The 18,712-nt window shown below is 64.5% G+C and overlaps 2 protein-coding genes across 2 annotated transcripts in view; one reads left to right on the top strand and one right to left on the bottom strand.

Annotated features, from left to right (window-relative positions):
* The window catches only part of LOC138109200 (dedicator of cytokinesis protein 2-like), a 45,123-nt gene that overhangs the window by 15,905 nt on the left and 10,506 nt on the right, over nt 1-18,712 (top strand). Inside the window, exons 26-28 of the mRNA XM_069012275.1 lie at nt 98-225; nt 729-779; nt 1,467-1,562. Of these exons, the coding sequence (XP_068868376.1) occupies nt 98-225; nt 729-779; nt 1,467-1,562 (275 nt within the window). The remainder of the gene's footprint in view (nt 1-97; nt 226-728; nt 780-1,466; nt 1,563-18,712) is intronic.
* On the bottom strand, nt 3,504-10,252 carry LOC138109199 (INSYN2B protein-like). The gene is made up of 3 exons (XM_069012274.1): nt 8,727-10,252; nt 6,371-6,445; nt 3,504-3,850 (listed from the first exon to the last, which is right to left on the bottom strand). Exons 1-3 carry the CDS (start codon nt 10,250-10,252, stop codon nt 3,622-3,624), a joined length of 1,830 nt encoding a protein of 609 aa, XP_068868375.1. The 3' UTR covers nt 3,504-3,621.

Here is an 18,712-nt window from a genome sequence, read left to right as displayed (position 1 = left end):
GAGTCCCTGCACAGGGACCACTCCTCTGCCTCATGCCTGGGGTAATTCCACAGAAGGGGAAAATTCCCTCATCCCTGTGCCCCCTTGTCCCCCTCAGAGTGCCGGGAGCTGGTGCTGCAGGCAGCCCTGCCCATCCTGCAGGAGCTGATCCAGGCAGGTGAGGAGGAGGACGCCTGCATCGAGCTGCTCAGCAGCATCCTGGAGGTGCTGTACCAGGCCCAGAAGGTAAATCAGGAATCATCTGGGCAGTGACCTGACCAAACCCCTCTGAGTGGGGTTAAGCACCAACTCCTGGCCAGGATGTGGTTGGGGTTCATCGTAGTCGCCCAGGGAATTGTGGGTGCCACCATCCCAGGGGAAACCTGCCCTGGATGGGGCAAAAACCTCATGGTTTCCACCTCAGCGAGTTTCTGGTGGGTTCCCCAACATGAGTGGGGAAGGGGCTTCCAGGCTCAGGGGTGACACTGGCCTGAGTGGGGGGATACATCACCGTCTCTGCAGAGCTGGGAGGAAGGTGAGGGCAGAGAGGGAGAAAGCAAGGGCAGGGAGGAAGGCAGCTGGTCAGCAATTGCCAGCCAGCTCCTGGGCAGTGCCACACTCCAAAATGAACAGGGATGGTTCCAAACGTGAGGCAGAGACATGGTGGGCGCCCACCCGCCCAAATGTGGCCTGTCTGGGGTGTGCGGGGGCCATTCCCGGGGTCTCAGCCCTGTTTCTGGTGATTGCAGAGCGCAGAGAAGCTGCGAGCGCGGCACAAGGACCGGGGGAACGTGGAGCTGGTGAGTGTCCCTGCAGCAACACAAAGTTTTAGGAATGCACGGAGCTTTGTGCTCTGGCTATTCGGGAGCCTTCCTCTGTTCCTGCCCTTCCTGCCTGCTCTGGGGTCCCTTTTGGGGGCCCTTTGGAGGTTCAGGTGTTGGTTGCACCTGCCGGACAGTGACTGGCACTGTGGGAGGTGAGTTGGACACTGTGTCCTGCGAGGGTAAGGTGGCTCTTTAATCCCCACAGCACCAGGAAGCCCAGGAGTGGGAGGGAAAGCTTGAAAATTGTGGTGAAATGTCTCATTTTGGACTTAAACCTGAAGTAGCCTTTATGGAGAGAGTGGTGGGACGCTCTTGGGGAAGTATTCTGCTCCTGCTTCAACCCCATGTGTAATGAACCCACCTTTGCCTGCCCAGTGCCAGTGCAGCCGTCCCCATCATCCCCAGCCATCCTCAGCTGTCCCCTTTGTCCTCAGGTGGCCACTTTGCCAGGGAGGTGTGCAGGGCTGAGCTGCACAGAGATCCCAAATCCCATATTTGGAGCACATTGCCTCGCTGACTCCACTTCTGGATCAGGCTCTGTTTCCATCTCTCCACCCCGATGCCACCAGCCCTTGAATGAACCATGCAGTGCCACACCATGCTGGGACATATCCCACAGCTGGGATGTGTCCTGCCATGGCCCTGACACCTCTTACCTTGCAGGCACAGGTGAAGAAGCACATCCAGGTGATCCTGGAGCAGCTGCTCCACACGGTCAATCGCAGGGTGATCGTCCTGGACCGGGAGAGCCCGCTGAGGGTGAGTCCCACTGCGCCGTGGCCGCGCCGCTTCCCTTGGGGCCACACGAGAGAGGCACGAGGTGTCGCTGGTTTGGGGGTCTGGGTGTGTGTGACTGGCTCTGCTCCTCTCTGGCCCTGCTGCCGGTACCCAGCAGGATGGGGCTGGATGCCAGGGATGTGCCCAGTGGGATGCAGAGGAAAGCAGGAGCCGTGCCGGGAGCAGGGCTGGAGCAGCGGGAGCGTAGCGGGGAGTGGGCAGAGGGCCGAGGTGCAGGAAAAGCTGTTTTGGGAGCAATGAGGGGTTTGGGCTGCATTCTCTGGAAAACAAACAACTGGACCCAGTGAACCGCCACAGTTTCACACGCCGAGAACGTGTGAGGAGCACGCTGGACACACGGGAAGGGCGGTGGCTCAGAGCTCCGCATGGAGCAGCGATGGGAGAGGACAGAGCCGGGGCTCACGGGGCAGACCCAGAGCTGCACTGCGTCGTGGGGAGGGCGATGAGCGGAGCTGGTCTGTGCTCGGGAAGGCCGGAGCAGGGAATTGCCGTGCTGTACCGTGCCACGCTGTGTGCCGCGCCCGGGGAGCTGTGGGCAGCCGGAGCGGCAGCTCTGCCGCCGGGGCTGTGCCGCGATCTCAGCGCCGGGATGTGATTCAGCCGTGACTCAGGCAGGAGATGCATGCGGGGTCGCACTGGGCTCCATCCTGCTTTCGCCCTCGTTCCCAGGCTCTGTGACTCAGGGCCTGGGGCAGCCGGAGCCGAAAGCGCCGGGCAGCGATGGACGCGAGGCGGGGGATGACGGTGGTGCAGCGCAGCCCACGGGAGCAGGGAAGGATCCTTTGACTGCCGCGCTCCCGACCCTCGCTCGCTCGTGGCTCCGCAGGGGCCGTCTGGCAGCTCTCCCACCACCAGAGAGCCCCTGCCTTCTGTCGGGGGTCCTAGACCCTCAGTCCAGGCGGCCCCAGCAGCTCCAGCTGCTGGGAAGGGTTGAGAGGACCAAAAATACGTGTGCCCGCACCAGGACAGTATCCATCCATCCATCCATCCATCCATCCATCCATCCATCCATCCCATCTTCTGGGCAGGAAGGGATTTGTGCCCCTGGGCCCGTCCCGGCTGCAGCCCCCGAGCACCAGGGGGGTCCCTGGCACACAGGATGGGGTTTAACACTGTGGGCATCTCCTGCTTTGGGGTGCTGCGGTGTGGGCACCAACTGGAGAGCTGTGGCCAGACCTGCCCACCTTCCCCTCCCTCCCCTCTGTGGCTGCAGCAGCAGCTTGGCATGGCTGGGGGGTGGCCAGTGCTTTTGGAGGAGGCTGGGTGCTGTCCCACTTACGGAGGTCGGTGGCCCTGCTGGAAGAGCCGTGGCTGCTCCCACCACAGGCACTCCTCAGGGTGTGCTCAGACACCGAGTGCTGCTCTGGGACCCTGGCACCCCGATGCCGAGTTTTCCCTCTCGTGGCAGCCCCACAGAGGCTGGGATATTTGTGCTGCTCATTCCCCATCTCCCTGTCATCAGCCAGTGCATCTCCCCTACCCGTAAGAGCACCTGCCCAGCCCATCCTTCCACCCGGGAGTTTTGGGGACAGGTCTCCTCTCTCCAGGCCAGAGTCCCACAGAGACCATTTTCCACTGTCTCTGACCAGTGGAAATCCTGGTGTTCCCAGTTAACCTGCATGGGAGGGATGGGTGAGCAGCCCCCACTGTGGGGTGCAGGTGGGCACTGATTCGAGCTTTGGGTGGGCGGGGGCACCTCAGGGAGCCCCGAACAGAGGGGAATCCAGGGAAACAGCCGCTGCCCCCTCCTCATGTCTCATCCTTCCCCAGAACAGAAGTGCACAGGCGGGAGAGGATGTAACAAAAATAGCGTCTCCGTGGAATTTATTGAATTCTCCTTAAATACAGTCGCTGCTCCCCTCGCCGTTTCCACACCCGAGCTCCCCGCGTTCAACGGAATGGTTAAAAATAGAAAAGCTGGTGCTACCCAAACCCTACCGTGGGAGGGAGGGAAGAGAGGTGGGCAGGGGGCCAGTGCTGGGACGGTGCCCCCGCGCTCCGGGCTCACCGGGCACCGCGCTCACAGGAACCAGAAGCATTTGCGCCGGGATTTCTTCACGTCCAGCTTTGCCGGCAGCCTCGACACGGGCGACGGCTCCTGCCTGGGCGGTGAGGTGGTCCCCGCCGCCCCCAGCGCCACCCCCGCCGCCCCCGGCGCCGTCGGGGGGGAGCTCGGCCCCGCGTCGCCCTCGATGTGGCTCAGCACCCGCTGGAAGCGGCCTTCCTGCTGCCGGAAATCGTGCTCCACGCTGCGGCACGCGGGGACGGCGTCAGGGGGTAGCATGGCATCCCCTTGTCACAGCCCCCACCTGCCACAGCGCTGTGCCCCGCTGCCTGCGTGCCCCCGCCACCCCAAACACAGCCCCCGGGGAGCTCATCCACCCCGGGCACGTCCCCCAGAGCGGAGCCCTGCTGCGCTCCCCGGGGGGCACAGGGACTTGGCTGGAATTCCCGGGGTCACTGTGCACCCCTGTGAGGGGACATCGTGCTGTGTGTGCCTTCAGACAGCCCCTGCCCACCGCCTGTGCGCTGTGAGAGGGGTGGTCCAGGGCGGGATCCCTCCCAAATAGTCACCCCATCCCACAGGGCATGTGGCATCAAATGGCTGTGCCAGACATCCAGGGCTGACTTCTGGGGAGGGATGGACCAGTATCAGCCTGACCTGGTGGCCAGGGGTCTTTTGGGGTGGGTCCTTCCCAGCTGCCTCCCCTGCCCCATCCTTCTGCTCCCTCCTCTGTATCCAACCCCACTGACAATGCCATGGCTTTGTGTGTGGCCGGCAGGAGGTGGACACTAGCCCAGCTGGGGACCAGTGCTGAGGTGGGGGAGCAAGCTGGGGGTCTGTGGGACCCCTATTAGCAATGAGCCCTCTGGAGAGGGGTTGTGTGTCCCAGGGGCCATGGCCGAGGGCAGCTGCAGCATCGAGAAGTGGTGACAGCATGCAAGGCTCTGCTGCTGCCCATCCCACGGCTGGCGAGGCAGGAATTAGGGTGCCTTGGATCTGGGTAGGTGAGGGGGACTGTGCCCCCCATCGCAGCTCTCAGGCTTCCTGACAATGCTGAGGCCTTCAGTGTCCCCACAGGTCCAGGTGCCTGCAGCTCTTGCTGTCTCCTCCAGCCCTGGCTGTCCCCACAGCCCCTAACGTCCCTCCAGCCTCTGGTGTCCCCGCAGCCCCCAGTGTCCCCGCAGCACCCTGTGGCGCGGGCTGGCTGCTGGCAGCCGCGTGCTGCGATGTTCCCTCACACGGAAAACACGTCAATCTCCTCACACCAGCCACGTCCCATCGGATCAGCGAGGTGCCGCGGCGTGTGCCCAGGAACATGCACGTGGTGCAGCCGCCCCGCACACGGGGAGCACCCTGCGAGCCCCCTGGCAGGCTGGCACCTCCTGTCATCTCCTGTTACCTCCCCTTGTGAGGACAAGGAGTGTCCCAGCCGTTTCTAGCAAAAAGGGTGAGGGGCACAGACCATAATGGGGGGCAGCGCAGGGAGGGACCTCAGCTCCCCTGCAGTGACACAGGGAGGGGTTGGCACCGCTGTGGGACCCTGAGATGGGACAGGGGCAGGCAGGTCTGATCTCCTCCATGGGCCATCCCTGAGGTCTGGGGCTGGGGGTGCTGCCCCTGCTCCCTCACCCTGTGTCCCCTCAGAGCCTCTCCTGATCCCATGGGTGGCAGCGAAACCCACAGCGAGTCCCCAGCAGGAGCCTGGCCATGCTGGGGAGCCACCTCCCCCAGATGTGACATCTGTGCCACTGCCGTGCTCCGTGGAGACAGCCTCGTCAGGCCTAATTAGCCTGAAGTCCCCCACGAGCTACAGCGGGGGAGCGTGGAGCAAGTGTGTGGGGAGCAGGAGCGCTGAGGCAGCACCACCACTGAGCACAGGGACACGAGGGGCCCCCAGCTGGGCACCCCCAGCCTGAGGTGCCCCGAGGAGGGGGCACGGCACTCACAGAGCGCGGCAGGGCAGCGGCACACACGTGCACCACGGTGATCAGGCACCACGGAACACAGCTTGGGACCAGCTCACCGTGTCCTACACATCCCCATGCTAACAGCATCAGCCTAATTAACAGCAAAATGGGAACACACCTGGCCAGCCACCTGCACTGCAGAGGGGACAGCCAGAGGGACAGAAGGACACCTAGGGGTGCCTGGAAGGGCAGAAAGCTTTAGCAAAACTGCAACCCTCCCAATTCCCCCAGAGACAATGCTGGGAGGGCATGAGGTGCCTTTTCCCACACACCAAACGGGATCTGAGGAGAGTGCAGCAGAGGAAGGGGTTTCCATGCCCTGGCCCAAAGCCAACGCTGTGGAGCAGAGCCCAGCCCTGTGTTCCCAAACCATAGCGAGGGGCAGGAACCCATCTGCAGCATCTGTGCGGAGCTGGCACAGGGACAACGGGATGCAGCCTGGATTTGGAGCGAGCCCACGCAGCAGCCGCTAGCGAGGCTTCCCCAATAGATTGCCATTACAGGAGATAAATGCTCTGCCATCGTGCCAGAGCAGCCCCCTTCCAGCTGCTGCTCCTCCATGGAGATCACCCTGGCTGATCCTGGGAGAAGGAGCTGCTCCTCACAGGGAGGAAGGGACAGATGCAGGCCAAGTGACAGCCCAGACACCCAAGAGTGGTCTGTACATGGTATCCCCCGGGTCCCCATGGGGACAGGCTCGGCTACCACCCCTGCTCCCGCCTCACAGCTGGTGGAGAAGTCTGGGAGGGCAGGGAAGCAGGACCCACGGGATGCATGGAGCCAGGGCTGGCCCTCACCTGTAGATGATGCAGGCACAGTCCCGGCAGGTCCCGCAGTTGGCGATGTCCTGCCCAGTCCGGTACGAGTGTCGCCTGTGACAGAGATGTGCCGTGAGATCGGAGACCCGGTCTGGGGCTGCCCATGTCCCCTGCTGCCCCTTGTCCGTCTGTGCTCCCAGCCCAGCAGCCAGGAGCCAGGACTCTCCTCCCTGGATCCCAGCTCCTTTCCGCCCTGGGCTTCAGATCCTCTTCTCCCTGCATCTCAGCCCTTCTCTTCCTGGATCCCAGCTCCTCTTCCTCTCTGAGATCCATCTCCTCTCCTCCCCTCCCCGGATCCCATCCCTTTTCCTCTCTGGGATCCCAACCCCTCTCCTCCCACGTGATCCCAATTAACACCAGGGTAGGTGCCTCTCGGCTTCGCAGATTTCTCTGATGGGAGCAAACCAGAGCTGGGCACAGAGGCATCCCAAACCTTTCCTGCTGTGTCCCTGCCTCCCATCCCCATCCCAATCCTCATCCCAAGGGTCCCCACGCCTGCAGCCCCCACGTCCCCACACATCTCCTCACACATGGTGCCACGGAGGGAGCTCAAGGCACATGGCGGTGCTCTGGCACAGCAGTGCCCTGGCAGATGGGCACAGGGAGATAAGTCAGACTAATCTCCAGCCTACGCCAGACTCAGAATTTATCTCTTTTTGATGCTTTTGTACCAGAGCATCCTCCTCCAGGAAGGTGCACAGGACTTGGATTAAGCTGATGCCTGCCCTGGCTCAGCTCATGCTCATGCTGCTGCATCCTCCTCCCTCTCCACAGAAGGGGTCTTCACCCCACATGTCTCTGCTGCTGGTGCCAGACCCCAGCCCTGAGACACCCTGATCCCAAGGGCTGTACTGGGGTCCTCCTGCACCCCAACACTGCTGGCAGGTGTTCCCTGCTGGTCCCTGGCTCCTTCTACTCTGTCAGAAAGGGGCCCCGTGAATGCTGTTGGTCCCTTTGGGACCCCATCTCCCTGTCTCCATTGCCTTTTCAGTGCTGTGGATTTTGGGGGCACAGCTGAGAGCACATGTCCCACATAGACATCACATTTCCCCGTTGAAATCTTCCTCCTGTCACTCGACCTTGACCACGGTTGTTGTCAGCCCTCAGAAACTGGGTCTGTTAATGCACCAAATTTCACATTGCAATGGGGATTTATTCTGCCAGCACCTGAATTAGATCATGAGCCCTTTTATATGTATATATGTGGTACGTATATGTGTGTGTGCCTGCGGCTCTGGCGTTGTACAACAGCACCCCTCTGCTGGGAGAGCTCGTTCTGGGATGGTCTTTCATGTCTTATAGATATAAATTTTTGTGAGATGTTGCTGGTGGTCGGTGCCAGGATGTGTCAAGGCTGGTGGCTCTGCTCTGGTGCACAGTGGGCACCTGGGATGTGACCCGTGGCAAACGAGGCCGCGCTGTTCCGCAGCGTAAGGACACCAGGATAATGTTTGATGTGATTTCCTGTCCCTGGAAATCCAGGGTGTGTTTCTGGGCATCTTGTTTGCTTGCTTGACTGTAACATTTTATGGAGCTGAGGTCTTAATTAAGGTGTCCCAGACCCCCAAGAGGTCCCTCCCCACTGACAGCGCTCCAGGGGTGGCACAGGGACAACGTTCCCTGTGCTTTGCTCACTGCCAAAACCACGGATGGATCACAGCAATCTTGGGCATCAGGAACAAGCCCCAGAGGTTTTACAGGAGGATGCCAGGACTGGCACTTCTTGGGGGTTGGTTGCTCTCATGTGAGATGAGTTTGGAGCATTTCAGCTTAAGGTCATTGTGGGCTGACCTAGAACACCTTGCTTCATTTGGCAAATCAGCCTTGGAGGCCAAGGAACGCTGCCTGGGGGAAACCCTGTCCCTTGGAGCAGGTCCTGGGCAGGATGGGAGTGCTGGGCACCTCCCTGGGATGCAAACACATCCATCACAGGGGCACAGGCCGCTGGATTTGTGCCAAAGGTACCTCCATGGATGGGGCAGGGATGTGGTGCCTGGCTAAGCCGGCCATTGGGATGTGACATCCTAGTTCCCTGCTCCCAGTGACCAATGGATAAATCCGCTGCACCAGAGCTGGGTGGGAGCCCAGCATCCCCTCATCCCCCAGACCTGCACCCCGTGCACCCATCCCTGGGCACGGGGAAGGCACCGTGGGCATGTGAGACCTCGCACCGACATGGAGCCATGTGCACACTGGCAGCAGCTCCGAGTTTCTCTGAGGGAAACACCTTCAGGAGGCAGCAGCATCCAAATCTCTGGCAGGGCCCCCCGTCCTACATCCCCAGCCCCCAGTGACATTGTCCCCACAGGCCCCCACTATGCTCCTGCCTGCTCACCCGTCCCGCTGTGCCTCCTTCTTCTCCAAGTCCTGGATGACATCCAGCAGCACCCGGATGGTTTGTTGGCTGGTCTCCAGCACCCCTTCCAGGGACTGCAGCTGGGAATGCAGGTCCCCCTGCTCCCCGGGCCCCCGGGGGCCCTCTCCCTGAGATATCCAGGCATCCTCATCCCTCGCTGGTGGTCCCACCGGCCCCTTGGCCACCACCACCAGCTGCAGAAGGTCCTGGACGTGGTGCAGCGTGTCCGGCTGCTCAGCGGCGAGGCAAGGCTGTCCGTGCCGGGGGGCCTCCTGTGCCCACCCGGCCGCTTGTGTCCCCACGCTGGGGCCCTGTGGGGCTGTGGACAGCGGCTCCCTGGGCCCCTCGGGTCCTGCCCAGCCGTGCCCAGGCTCGGCGGCGCGGAGTCGGCTGCAGGTGCCGAGGGCAGCTGGTGTCTTCTCCGGCGTGGCGGCGGCGGCCGAGCTGTGCCAGCCCGGCGCTGGTGGGACGGGGGCTGGCGAGGCGCAGCAGGGCCCCCCCCACAGCGTGGCGCAGAGCTGGTGCTGGGGTGGCGGGGGGTCCCGCGGGGGGTTGCCCTGAGGTGGCTGGTGGAGGCCGTGGGTGTCCGTGACGGGGACGGGCTGCCGGCGGTGCGGCGAGGGCTGGCACGGGGGCGCTGGGCGCCCGCAGGGCAGGGTCCGCTCCGAGTCGCTGCGGCCAAGCCCCCGCTGCTCGGCGAGCGGCCGGGGCTGGCCGCAGGGCACGGAGGCCGGGCGTGGGGTGACCCCGTGGCTGCCCCGGGGGCTCCCGCGGAGCTGGGCACAGGCTGGGGGCTGCGGGCAGGGCTCGGGGGTGCAGCTTTGCACCGGAGGGGCGCAGCGGGCAGCGGGGCACCCGGCCGTGCCCTGGTAAGGGGGAGGGGGGTCCCTGGGTGGTGGCGGTGGTGGTGTGCGGCGCACCTTGGCGTGCTGGGCGAGGGCCGCGGTGTGGTCATGGGTGGGGAGGCTGCCGGGGGCCCGCGGGGGCACGGCCCAGCTGGCCGCGGTGGGCACGGCCGCCCCCGGGCACCGGGCGCTAGCCACGGCGGGCAGTACCGCATCCCCCGCCACATCGCAGACGCTCTTGCTTCGGGGCTGGGGGGCCGGGAAGGGCTTCTGGAGGCTGGGGGAGGTCTGGATGGCTGTGCTCATGCACGCCTTCCTGGGCATGGGCAGCGTCAGCGAGCCCGGCTGCGCCTGGGGCCAGCTGCGCCGCGAGGCACGGAGAGCCGCCGGCTCAGGGGGGTCCCTGGGGGGCGGCGAGGCACGTGGGGTGTTGGGGCCGCGGGCGGCCGCGGGCCCGGGCGGGGGGCTGTCCGCCCGCCCCGCGCCGGCCTCCACCAGGTCCTTGAAGCGGACCTGCTGCGTGCGGTTGCGCCGGCGCTTGAGGCGGCTCTCGATGTCGGGCGAGTCGCGGTTGAGCAGCACCGAGCGCACCGTCATGGCTTTCTCCTGGCTGCCCTCGCCGGCGGGGGCCGGGCCGGGCACGGGCTCACGGCTGACCATGGCTCAAGGCCGCGGGGCCGGGGTGCTGCGGCGGGGCGCGGGGGGCCGAGCGCCGGCGGCCGGAGCCCTGGGCTGCAGCCGTCCCCGGAGCTGCTGGGGCGGCGGGCAGCCTCATCCCGCGCCGCCACGGACAGGGGATGCTGGGCGGGAGGTGGGCGAGGGGCCGCAGGGCATGCTGCCCGCCGCCCGGCCCTACAGCCCCCGGCACGCCGCCCCGACAGCCCTGCCCGGCACCGCGGCTCCCCGCCGGCGCCCGCAGCCCATCGTCCCGCCGCGGCCGCCCGGGCTCAGGGCCGCCCGCTGCGGGCCGCCCGGTGCCGGCCGTGCCCGCCCATGGCTCCCGGACCTGCGGGGGACAAAGAGAGGTGCGTCAGACCCGGCCACGCCACCGCGGCCCCCGAGGACACAAGTGTCCCCGTGGAACTGCCGGCCTCTCCCGCCTCGGCTCCCTCCCAGCCCACCATCACCAAACGCGAAGAGACAGGCTTTGATCTGCGGCGCTGCCTCCTCAGCACAAAGGGAGAAGGGAAAAGAAACCCCTTTAGCATAAACACGTTCCGAGTTCACAGCTCAAATCAAGCAGAAGCAGCTGTTAAAAATAGCTCTGCCTCGCCGGGGCTGGTGCCTCGTGCGCGGGCAGCGGGCAGCGGGAGGGCAGGGCAGGGGCCAGGGCAAGGGGCTCCCGTGAGGGACGGACGGACACGGGGCACCTGCCGCACGTAGGACACCCGCCGCACACGGGCACCGGCTCTGCGGGGGATGGACAAGGCGTGGGGCACCCACCCAGCACGGGACATGGCTGGAGTGGGCATGGGATCCATCCTGCCTAGGGCATGGCCAGAGTGACACAGGGGACCCATCACGAGTGAGGCACGGCCAGATGGACGCAGGGACGTGTGTATGGGGTGTGGCTGGACTGAGCAGAGGGACCCGACGTGTGTGGGGCACAGGGGGCCTGTCGTGTGGGTTGTGGCCTGACTGGGCACCAGAGGCGCTGGCTGCGCTGCAGGCATGGAGGGCCAGTTCTGTGAGCAGTGGTGAGACAGTGGCTTGGGGACACGGAGCCGCTTCAGGCACATGAGAACCAGCAGAAGGGAGAACCTTCAGTAAGGCCGGGGGATGTCACTGACACCGGCAGCACTTCACAGGCGGCACAGGGCAGGGCCCGGGGTCACAGTCAGGATTGCACCCAGCCATATCCTCATCCCTGCCATCATTCTGGTCCCTGCCATTGTCCCCGTCCCTGCCGTGCTTCCCGCACAGCTCTGCAGGGCTCCTCCTCCCCACACCTGCCAGGCGAACCGCTCCGCAGCCCCGTCCCAGACGTACCCCCAGCACCCACCCCCGTGCCCACCTGGCTCTGCCCCTGCCCACTGGGCCACCGGCGGTTGCCCTGGCCCATCACACTGCCCGGGCACCAGGAGCACGGGGCACACCGGGAGCCCTGCTGGGATGTCCCGGGGTGCAGGGGAGGCCGGCGGCTCGTTTTGGGACCCAGCCAAAGACAGAGATTCCAGCCGCGGAGAGCAGTGGCTCAGCTCTGTCGCACCACACCATGTCCCGTATCCCACATCCCCGTGATCCCCGCCCCAGACCACAGCCCGTTGCTCCCGCAGTGCCCCCGCACCCTCTCCGCACGCCGAGGCGGGAGCCTCGCTGTCTCCGCAGCCCCCCTGCCCTCACTGCGGACGGACACAAGGCTCAGACACCCCCCCGGCCCCCTCCCTGTCTTGCCTGGTTCCTGCTGGCACGAAGCGCTGACTCAGCACAGCAGCCCGGAGTCCCCAGTGCCGGAACAACCAAACTTCCAAGCGCTGCGTGCCGGTGCCCCGTGCCTGCCCACGCCGAGCACTGACCCAGCGGAGCAGGGAGCTCTCACAGCCCTCCCTGCGCCCACCCCGGCCCCGCACGCCCCGGCGCCTCCGCACACCCTGTTCCGTGTTCGTCGGGATGCTGCTCCACGCGCCGCCCAGCCGCCCGGCGCTTCCCTTCCCGAGCTTGGAGCCATGCCCAGACGCCCGGAGATGTCTGTGAGGTAGGACGAGACGAGGGATGGGATGGGGCTCCTCGTTAGTATGGACAGCAACAGGCCGAGGAGAGAGCTGGCTGGGGCTGGAGCCAGCGGCGCCCGTCCTCGCTTCCTGCATCACCACATCCCTCCTGGCCCGGGGCACCCACATTGGGCTGGGCAGAGCCTGCCGGGATATCCGCGGCCGTGGGATCAGCCACCCCCTGAGGCCCCGTCACAGATGTGGGGTCACCTCTGTCCTTGTGCCACAGCGATGGCCGGTGCCCAGAGCTTGGTGCCCTCTGCCCGCATCCCCAGCAGCATCCTTGGCTGTGGCCGTGCCAGGGAGGGCAACACGCCGAGGGCAGAGAGACCTGCTGGCCACAACTCCGTGCTGAGCCGAGCCCCCCAGAGGAGCCTGCATGTGGCCAGCCTGCTCCGGAGGGGTCCTTAACGGGAGCGTGCGGCAGACGGTGCTGGGAAACGGCTCCAAGGGCCGGGCACGGGGCAGGAGCGCCGCTGGCACGGTCCAAGAGCAGCACCAGCCCTGTGATGCTGCGACGGGGACCTCGCCGAGCCCTGGCTGACGCAGCGTGGGACGAGGCCGTTCCCCGGCCGGCGCAGCAAACGCGGTGCTGTCACTCAGCGGGGCCTCGCCGGAGCACCCTCGGCCTCCCGAACCGCCAGGAGATCAGAGACGAGCCACAAGGACAAAGGGAAGCCTATAAATTATACATGGAGCAACTCCGTTTGGGAACAGCTCTGAGGATGTCAAACACCCACGCCAGGACCCTCCCACGCATCCCTGCGTTTGCTCGGTGCTGTGGTTGGGTTTAGTGCCGCGCTCAGGCACTGCTTGCAGCACATGAGCATCTCCGAGCATGGATAATGAGTCCCGCCGTGGGATGGGATCAGGATGGTGTAACCTCGGGGCTGCCCTGTCTGATGGACCCTCCTGGACTGTCCCTGAACCTGAGGAACCCACTCTACCGATGGGTCCAAAGGACATCTCGGATGCATCTGGCACCCAGCCACACCAGCACTTCCCAGACGCTCTTCAAGCACATTTATTGGCCAATGGTGCTCAGTGCCTCCATCCTGGGGCTGCTGGAGCCCCTCCAAGGTCCTGAGCCCACCACAGCCCCTTCCAGGGTCCAGTCCAACAGGACCCCAGGGTGGTGGTTACTCCTTTCCAGGAGAGATCTGTGCTGTCTCCCAAGGCTGAAGGAGGAGCCCTGGTGCTCTGCTCCGATGTGCCCTGCTGGACATTGGGGTCCTCCTTGGAGAGGTCAGTGGAGAGTGACCCCAGGAGAGCCCAGTGGGTGGGACAGGGAGACACAGAGCCCCGGCACGGTGGTCTGGGGGATGCAGGTGGGCTGGAACTGTGCAGGGAATGGGCTTGGAGCTTGACTAATCCCCTCTGAAGGACGGCAGCATAAGCCAGCCACGCAGTCAGCGCGGGGCTGCGGAGAACACGGCTCATCAAACCCATTTGCTGCCGGGCTTGATGAGGTTCCAAGTTTGGTCAGTGGAGGTAAAAGCCTCAGCGGAGCAGACTCGGATTTCTGTGAGGCATTTGACATTTCAACGAAGAAAGCAGGATAATCCCAAAGCAATGTGGCACACATTAAGTGGATCAAAACCAGCTAACCAGCACGTCTCTGCTCGTAACCGTCCCGTGGCCCTGGCCACAGAGGGAAACTGAGGAAAGGGGAGAAAATGAAGAGTGAGGAAGGAAAAAGGCCAGCAGAGAGGTAGGAGAGGGGCATGGAGCAGAGGCTGCGCAGGATGGGGCTCTGGGTGGCAGCTCCAGGCTCCACTCACGACAGCTGGAAATGAGTGTTGGCAGGTCGGAGAGGCAACTTCCTTAAAAAGTGAGGCCAGCTGGCATAGGAACAGCTAGGAAAGGTTTTGCACAGTGGTGGATCCTCCATCTCAGCAATTTTTTAAAGTCTGAGTGTTTTTCTCCACTGGTTCCTATGGGAATTCCAGGTGCAGGGATAAGGTGGGACAGACAGCAGGTCACATCGATGATGTACAGGTGAAAGCAGGTGACGCCACTGTGACACAATGGAGTTCTGCAGCAGTGGGTTCTGCTGGTTGCTCACACAGCTAGGAGTGATCTCTCCTCTTCTGTGTGACCCCAGGAGCTAAGGAATCATCAAGAATCTCTTCTCATGGACACCCCTTGGAGGCCCCCAGCACTGGGTTTCTCTGGCCAGCACTGATGGATGGTGAATTTTGTGAGTAAGAGGCACTAAACCTGCCGGGTTTGCATCATGGAACTCATCTCTGATGGTGCAAGGCTGACCTCAGAGGTCAGAGCCCCACTTCACACTGCTTTGTCTGGAGAGTTACCTGCCAGCTTCGGCCCTTTCCCCACCTGTCCTCCCCCTCACCCTCCTGATAACGCCTGTGGAAGAGGGAAAACAAGAGCAGACACATAAATCTCCTTGGGACACAGGAAGCCAGGAGATGAGATTTATGAGAGGAAGTCAGATTCTCCTGGAACTGCAGAGGAGAGAAGTGAATGACCCGGCTCCGCTCGCAAGGTAGTGCCTTTGTCTGATTTTCCTGATCTCCAGAGAGGTGCTGCTGGCAATGGAGTGGGGCAGCACTGGAGGCTGAGGTGCTGGAGGGGCAGGAGCCAGGCTCATGACACATCACTCCACAGCAGAGCCTAATCCCACCTTGGCTCCGGGAAGACTCGAGGCGTTTGTTCTCAGATCAGAGCATGTGTGGGACTCAAGGATGGAGGACTTGGAGCAGCTCCTCGGGCAGCTTGCACACCCGAAATCTGGTTCCTTGCTGAGGAAGCTCCACCACGAAGCCAGCTCATGCCCTGCCCTCACGCTTCTCTTGGAGGCTCTTCCAGAACCCGGCTTCTGGGAGCCTCACAGACCTTCTCATTTCCTGCAGGCACTTAATCACGGCCCGTTTATATCCGACTGTACTCGTGCCAACGGAGCGCTTCCGCTCGAGCAGCTCTTCTCCCTCCTCAGCGCTCAGCCCTCGCAGTCCCCAGCAAGGAGATGCCCCTTCTCCAGCCACATTCCCAGTGCTCCACGGGTCCAGCTCGGCTCGTGTCCCCAAGGCCAGCTCCCCATGTCCCTGATGGACCTCGTAGTGCCTGACCCCCTCCCTCCCGGCAGCACTCGAGGCTCTGCTTGAGCAACACTTGGGCTCCCTCAGGACCCCTGGGCTGGCCTGGCTGAGGACACAGGTGCTGTCCCTGCCACCAGGGCTGTGCCCAGGGTGCCTGTGCCCCGCAGTTCCCCCAGCCCCATATCGAGCATCGCCTGGGGGTTCCAGGAGCGGCACTGGCACGCGGGTCCTGGTGCGAGCGGCGGCTCACACGAGCCGAGGGATCCGCACTCATCCCTATGTAGGTCACTGGCTGAAGTGCTCTGCGGGAACATTAGTCACTCTCCCAGCCACGGGGCCCAGGAGAAGGCTCTGGCACCCAGCTGGGGCAGGGAGCCCCCGCCACCCACCTCCCCACGGCACCAGCACCCGCGGCCACCCCGTGGTCTCCTCTCTGGGGCCACCGAGGCTCCCGGTCGGCCTGGCCGCACGCGCCATGGCTCATGCCCATGGAAAGGATCCCATCGGCTGGGGAAGGAGGAGCGGCATCCTCCCGGCACGCGGAGGTCACCAGCTCCGCTTCCATCGCTCCCCTCCGACTGCGGATGTGCTGGTGCTGCAGATGGAGGCTGCACACGGCCAGGGAGACGGGAGTACAAAGCCTCTGCACGAGCCTTCAGAAGCTGCAGAAGCCAAATTATTCCTCTGTCTCCCGTGGATGCTAATACGGCTGTCATGGCAGTGGTGTCTCTGTTCCCTGTGCTACCTGCTGGCGTTCCCACCTCTCTGCCAGGCAGAGGAGCATCGGTATCACTGTTTTAATGAGACATGAAGAGGTAGAGTGACCCGCCCGGGGGAACACGGGCAGAGCGGGGCAGACAGCACGTGCGGAGCGGGAGCAGCTCAGGAGGAGTTTGTTCCACGTCCCGAGGCTTCCCTCGGCCGCATCCGTGGAGGAGCAGGCGAGCATCCCTGGAGCTGCTGCCGGCACTGCAGTTCAGTGCCACCCCTGGGGCTGCAGGAGAGACCATGCTGGGAGGAAGAACACCCTGCTCAGCTGCTTGCCTCCCAGTGAATGGGGTGTGGGCAATCCCATCCTCCTCCGAGCCCTGGAGATGCCCTGTATGGCTGCATGGACCTGGGAGGACGCTTATGATGGAGATTCAGCCCAGAGAGCTCGGCTGGTGCTCAGCACCAAAGCCCAGGGCTCTGCCGGCATCTCCGGCACGGGCTGATCCTGCAGCAGTGACAGGACAAGGGAAGTGGGACACAGCCCAGAGACTTTTGGCCACAGGAGACCCAGCTCATCTGCAGACCCCCACAGCCCTGCCCTCTCTGGGGAGGATGTCTCACCTCTGGAGAAGGGACTCGGGCACCCATCTGGAGTCCAGCTGCCCCAGCGTGCAAAGCAGCTGCCTGGGCCAGGGGACCCTGGCAGACCAGGGTTCTGTGGGCTCCCTCACAGGCCAGAAATGGCATCAGAAAGGCACCAACTGTCCCCAGAGCACACTTCTGGAAAAAGCTGGAAAGGCTTCACCACCCAGCAGTTCCTGTGCTGCCCCAGCCACCCCTGCACACACTGGTCCAGGCTCAGGGGGCTCGGCCCCTGAGCAGGGACCCCCTGGGGCAGCCCCTGTCCCACCAGCACCCACTGGCCACGGTGCTGGCAGCCAGCGGCATGGCCTCTGCAACTGCAGCTCCCAGCACTGAGAACGTCCTTCCAGAATACAAATTCCTGCCTTTAAGTGCATTCCCAATGCCATCGAGCAGCCTGCCCCCCTTTATCTCCATGCGCTTTAGACAACGCTGGCTACCAGGGGAATTTGGGAACTAGCAAATGTCTTCCTTCACCTCGTGCCTCAGTTTCCCCACCACCAAACAGCCCGGAGCACACGGAGCATCTCGGCAAACACGCGAGGCAGGCTCTGCCCACGGCACTATTTGGGACTGGAGTAGTGTTGTTAGCAGGGATGGGAATAGACCCACTAATTATCTGTGGCCTCTGGATGCCACCATGCTATTAAGTAATTACAATAATTATCATTTGTGAAGAAGACAACCTCAGTCCAAAGGAGCTTCTGCGACGAAATCCACCCCACTCCTCCGAGCGCGCCGGAAGGACGAACGCTCCCTGTGGGGAAGGGACACGGGGAAGGGCTGGAGGTGCCAGTCTCAGCCCGGCTCTGCCCGGGGATCTCCCCCCGCGGCCCCCGGCCCCGCTCCTCGGGCAGCACCGCAGGGAGGGAGCGCAGCCGGCGGTCCCCGCGTCCCCTGCCGCCGCGGCTCTGCCGAGGGGGTCGTTCCCGTACCCCCCGGCAAGGGCCGAGCGTGGAGATCGCCGCGAGCTGCTGCTGGCACTGAGCACGCTGTGCCCCTCAGAGCGAGCAGCTGACACCGATGTCCCCGTATGTCCCCGTGCTGGCACAGCCGGGCCCGGTGGTTACTCATACGTGTCCACCTCGTGCTCCCAACACAAAACCGGCTCCGCGGAGACCTCCGGCCCCCCCTCCCGCACCGCTGCCGGGAGCCGCAGCTCTAGCGGGATTCGTGTGCGTTCCCGCGGGGAGGATCGGGACCGGAGCACCCCGGGAGGGACGGGCGCACCCCGGGAGCTGCGCATCCCCATTTCGCGGGACTGCCTGGGGCTCGCTCCCGCATCCCGGAGCCCCGCCGGTGGACACAAGGCCTTGGGCGCGGAGCGCGGCGCCGGGAGCTGCCGGGAGCAACGTGGGCTGAATCCCTCCAGCCCCGGCCGGCGTCACCGCGGCGCGCGGTACCGAAAGTGACATCCCTGGATCTGCGTGTGCGTGTGTCACCCGGCACAGCCCCGGCTGACGGACGCGTTCCTAACGAGGGGGAGCGGAGATGAGCCCGCCTGGCCGCTCCCCAGAGCGGCTCCCGCACGCAGCGATCCGGCGACCGGCGGGGCCACGAGCCGCAGCGGACAGGGCGAGGCTGCGGCACCGCGGCACGACGTGGGGGTCTTCGACCCCTCCAACACAGCAGCTCCCAGCACAGGTGCAGCTCCCTCGGCAGCACACCGTGCCACCGTTCCAGCACGGCTCTGTCCCCCAGAGACCCCCGCCACGGCAGCCGGCGGCCGCCTCGGTGCGGGGTGCCCGGCGTAGGGGGCTCGGTGCGGGGTGCCCGGCGCACGGTGCCTGCCGTAGGATGCTGGGTGCACGGTGCCACCGTCCCCGTGCCTCCCGCAGCTCCCCGGGCAGCTCCTGCTCGGCGTTGGCAGGGGAGGGGAGGACAGAGAAGTGCCGCGACCCCCGGGGACCCGGGGACACCGCGAATCCCCCTCGTCAGCCCAGCTCGGCTCCGAGCCCCGGCCCCGCCGGCCCCCGCGCATCCCGCGGGCCGAG

Source organism: Aphelocoma coerulescens, chromosome 4, assembly GCF_041296385.1.
Source record: "Aphelocoma coerulescens isolate FSJ_1873_10779 chromosome 4, UR_Acoe_1.0, whole genome shotgun sequence".
In the NCBI taxonomy this organism is placed as follows: Eukaryota; Metazoa; Chordata; class Aves; order Passeriformes; family Corvidae; genus Aphelocoma; species Aphelocoma coerulescens.
This window is presented reverse-complemented; position numbering and strand designations above follow the sequence as displayed.

Coding starts and splice junctions, on each gene's coding strand:
- LOC138109199 (XM_069012274.1), bottom strand. CDS start 10,252: ATGGTCAGCCGTGAGCCCGTGCCCGGCCCGGCCCCCGCCGGCGAGGGC. Junction 6,446..8,726: donor AAGGAGGCACAGCGGGACGG/GTGAGCAGGCAG, acceptor TCTCTGTCACAG/GCGACACTCGTACCGGACTG. Junction 3,851..6,370: donor TGTGCCTGCATCATCTACAG/GTGAGGGCCAGC, acceptor CGCGTGCCGCAG/CGTGGAGCACGATTTCCGGC.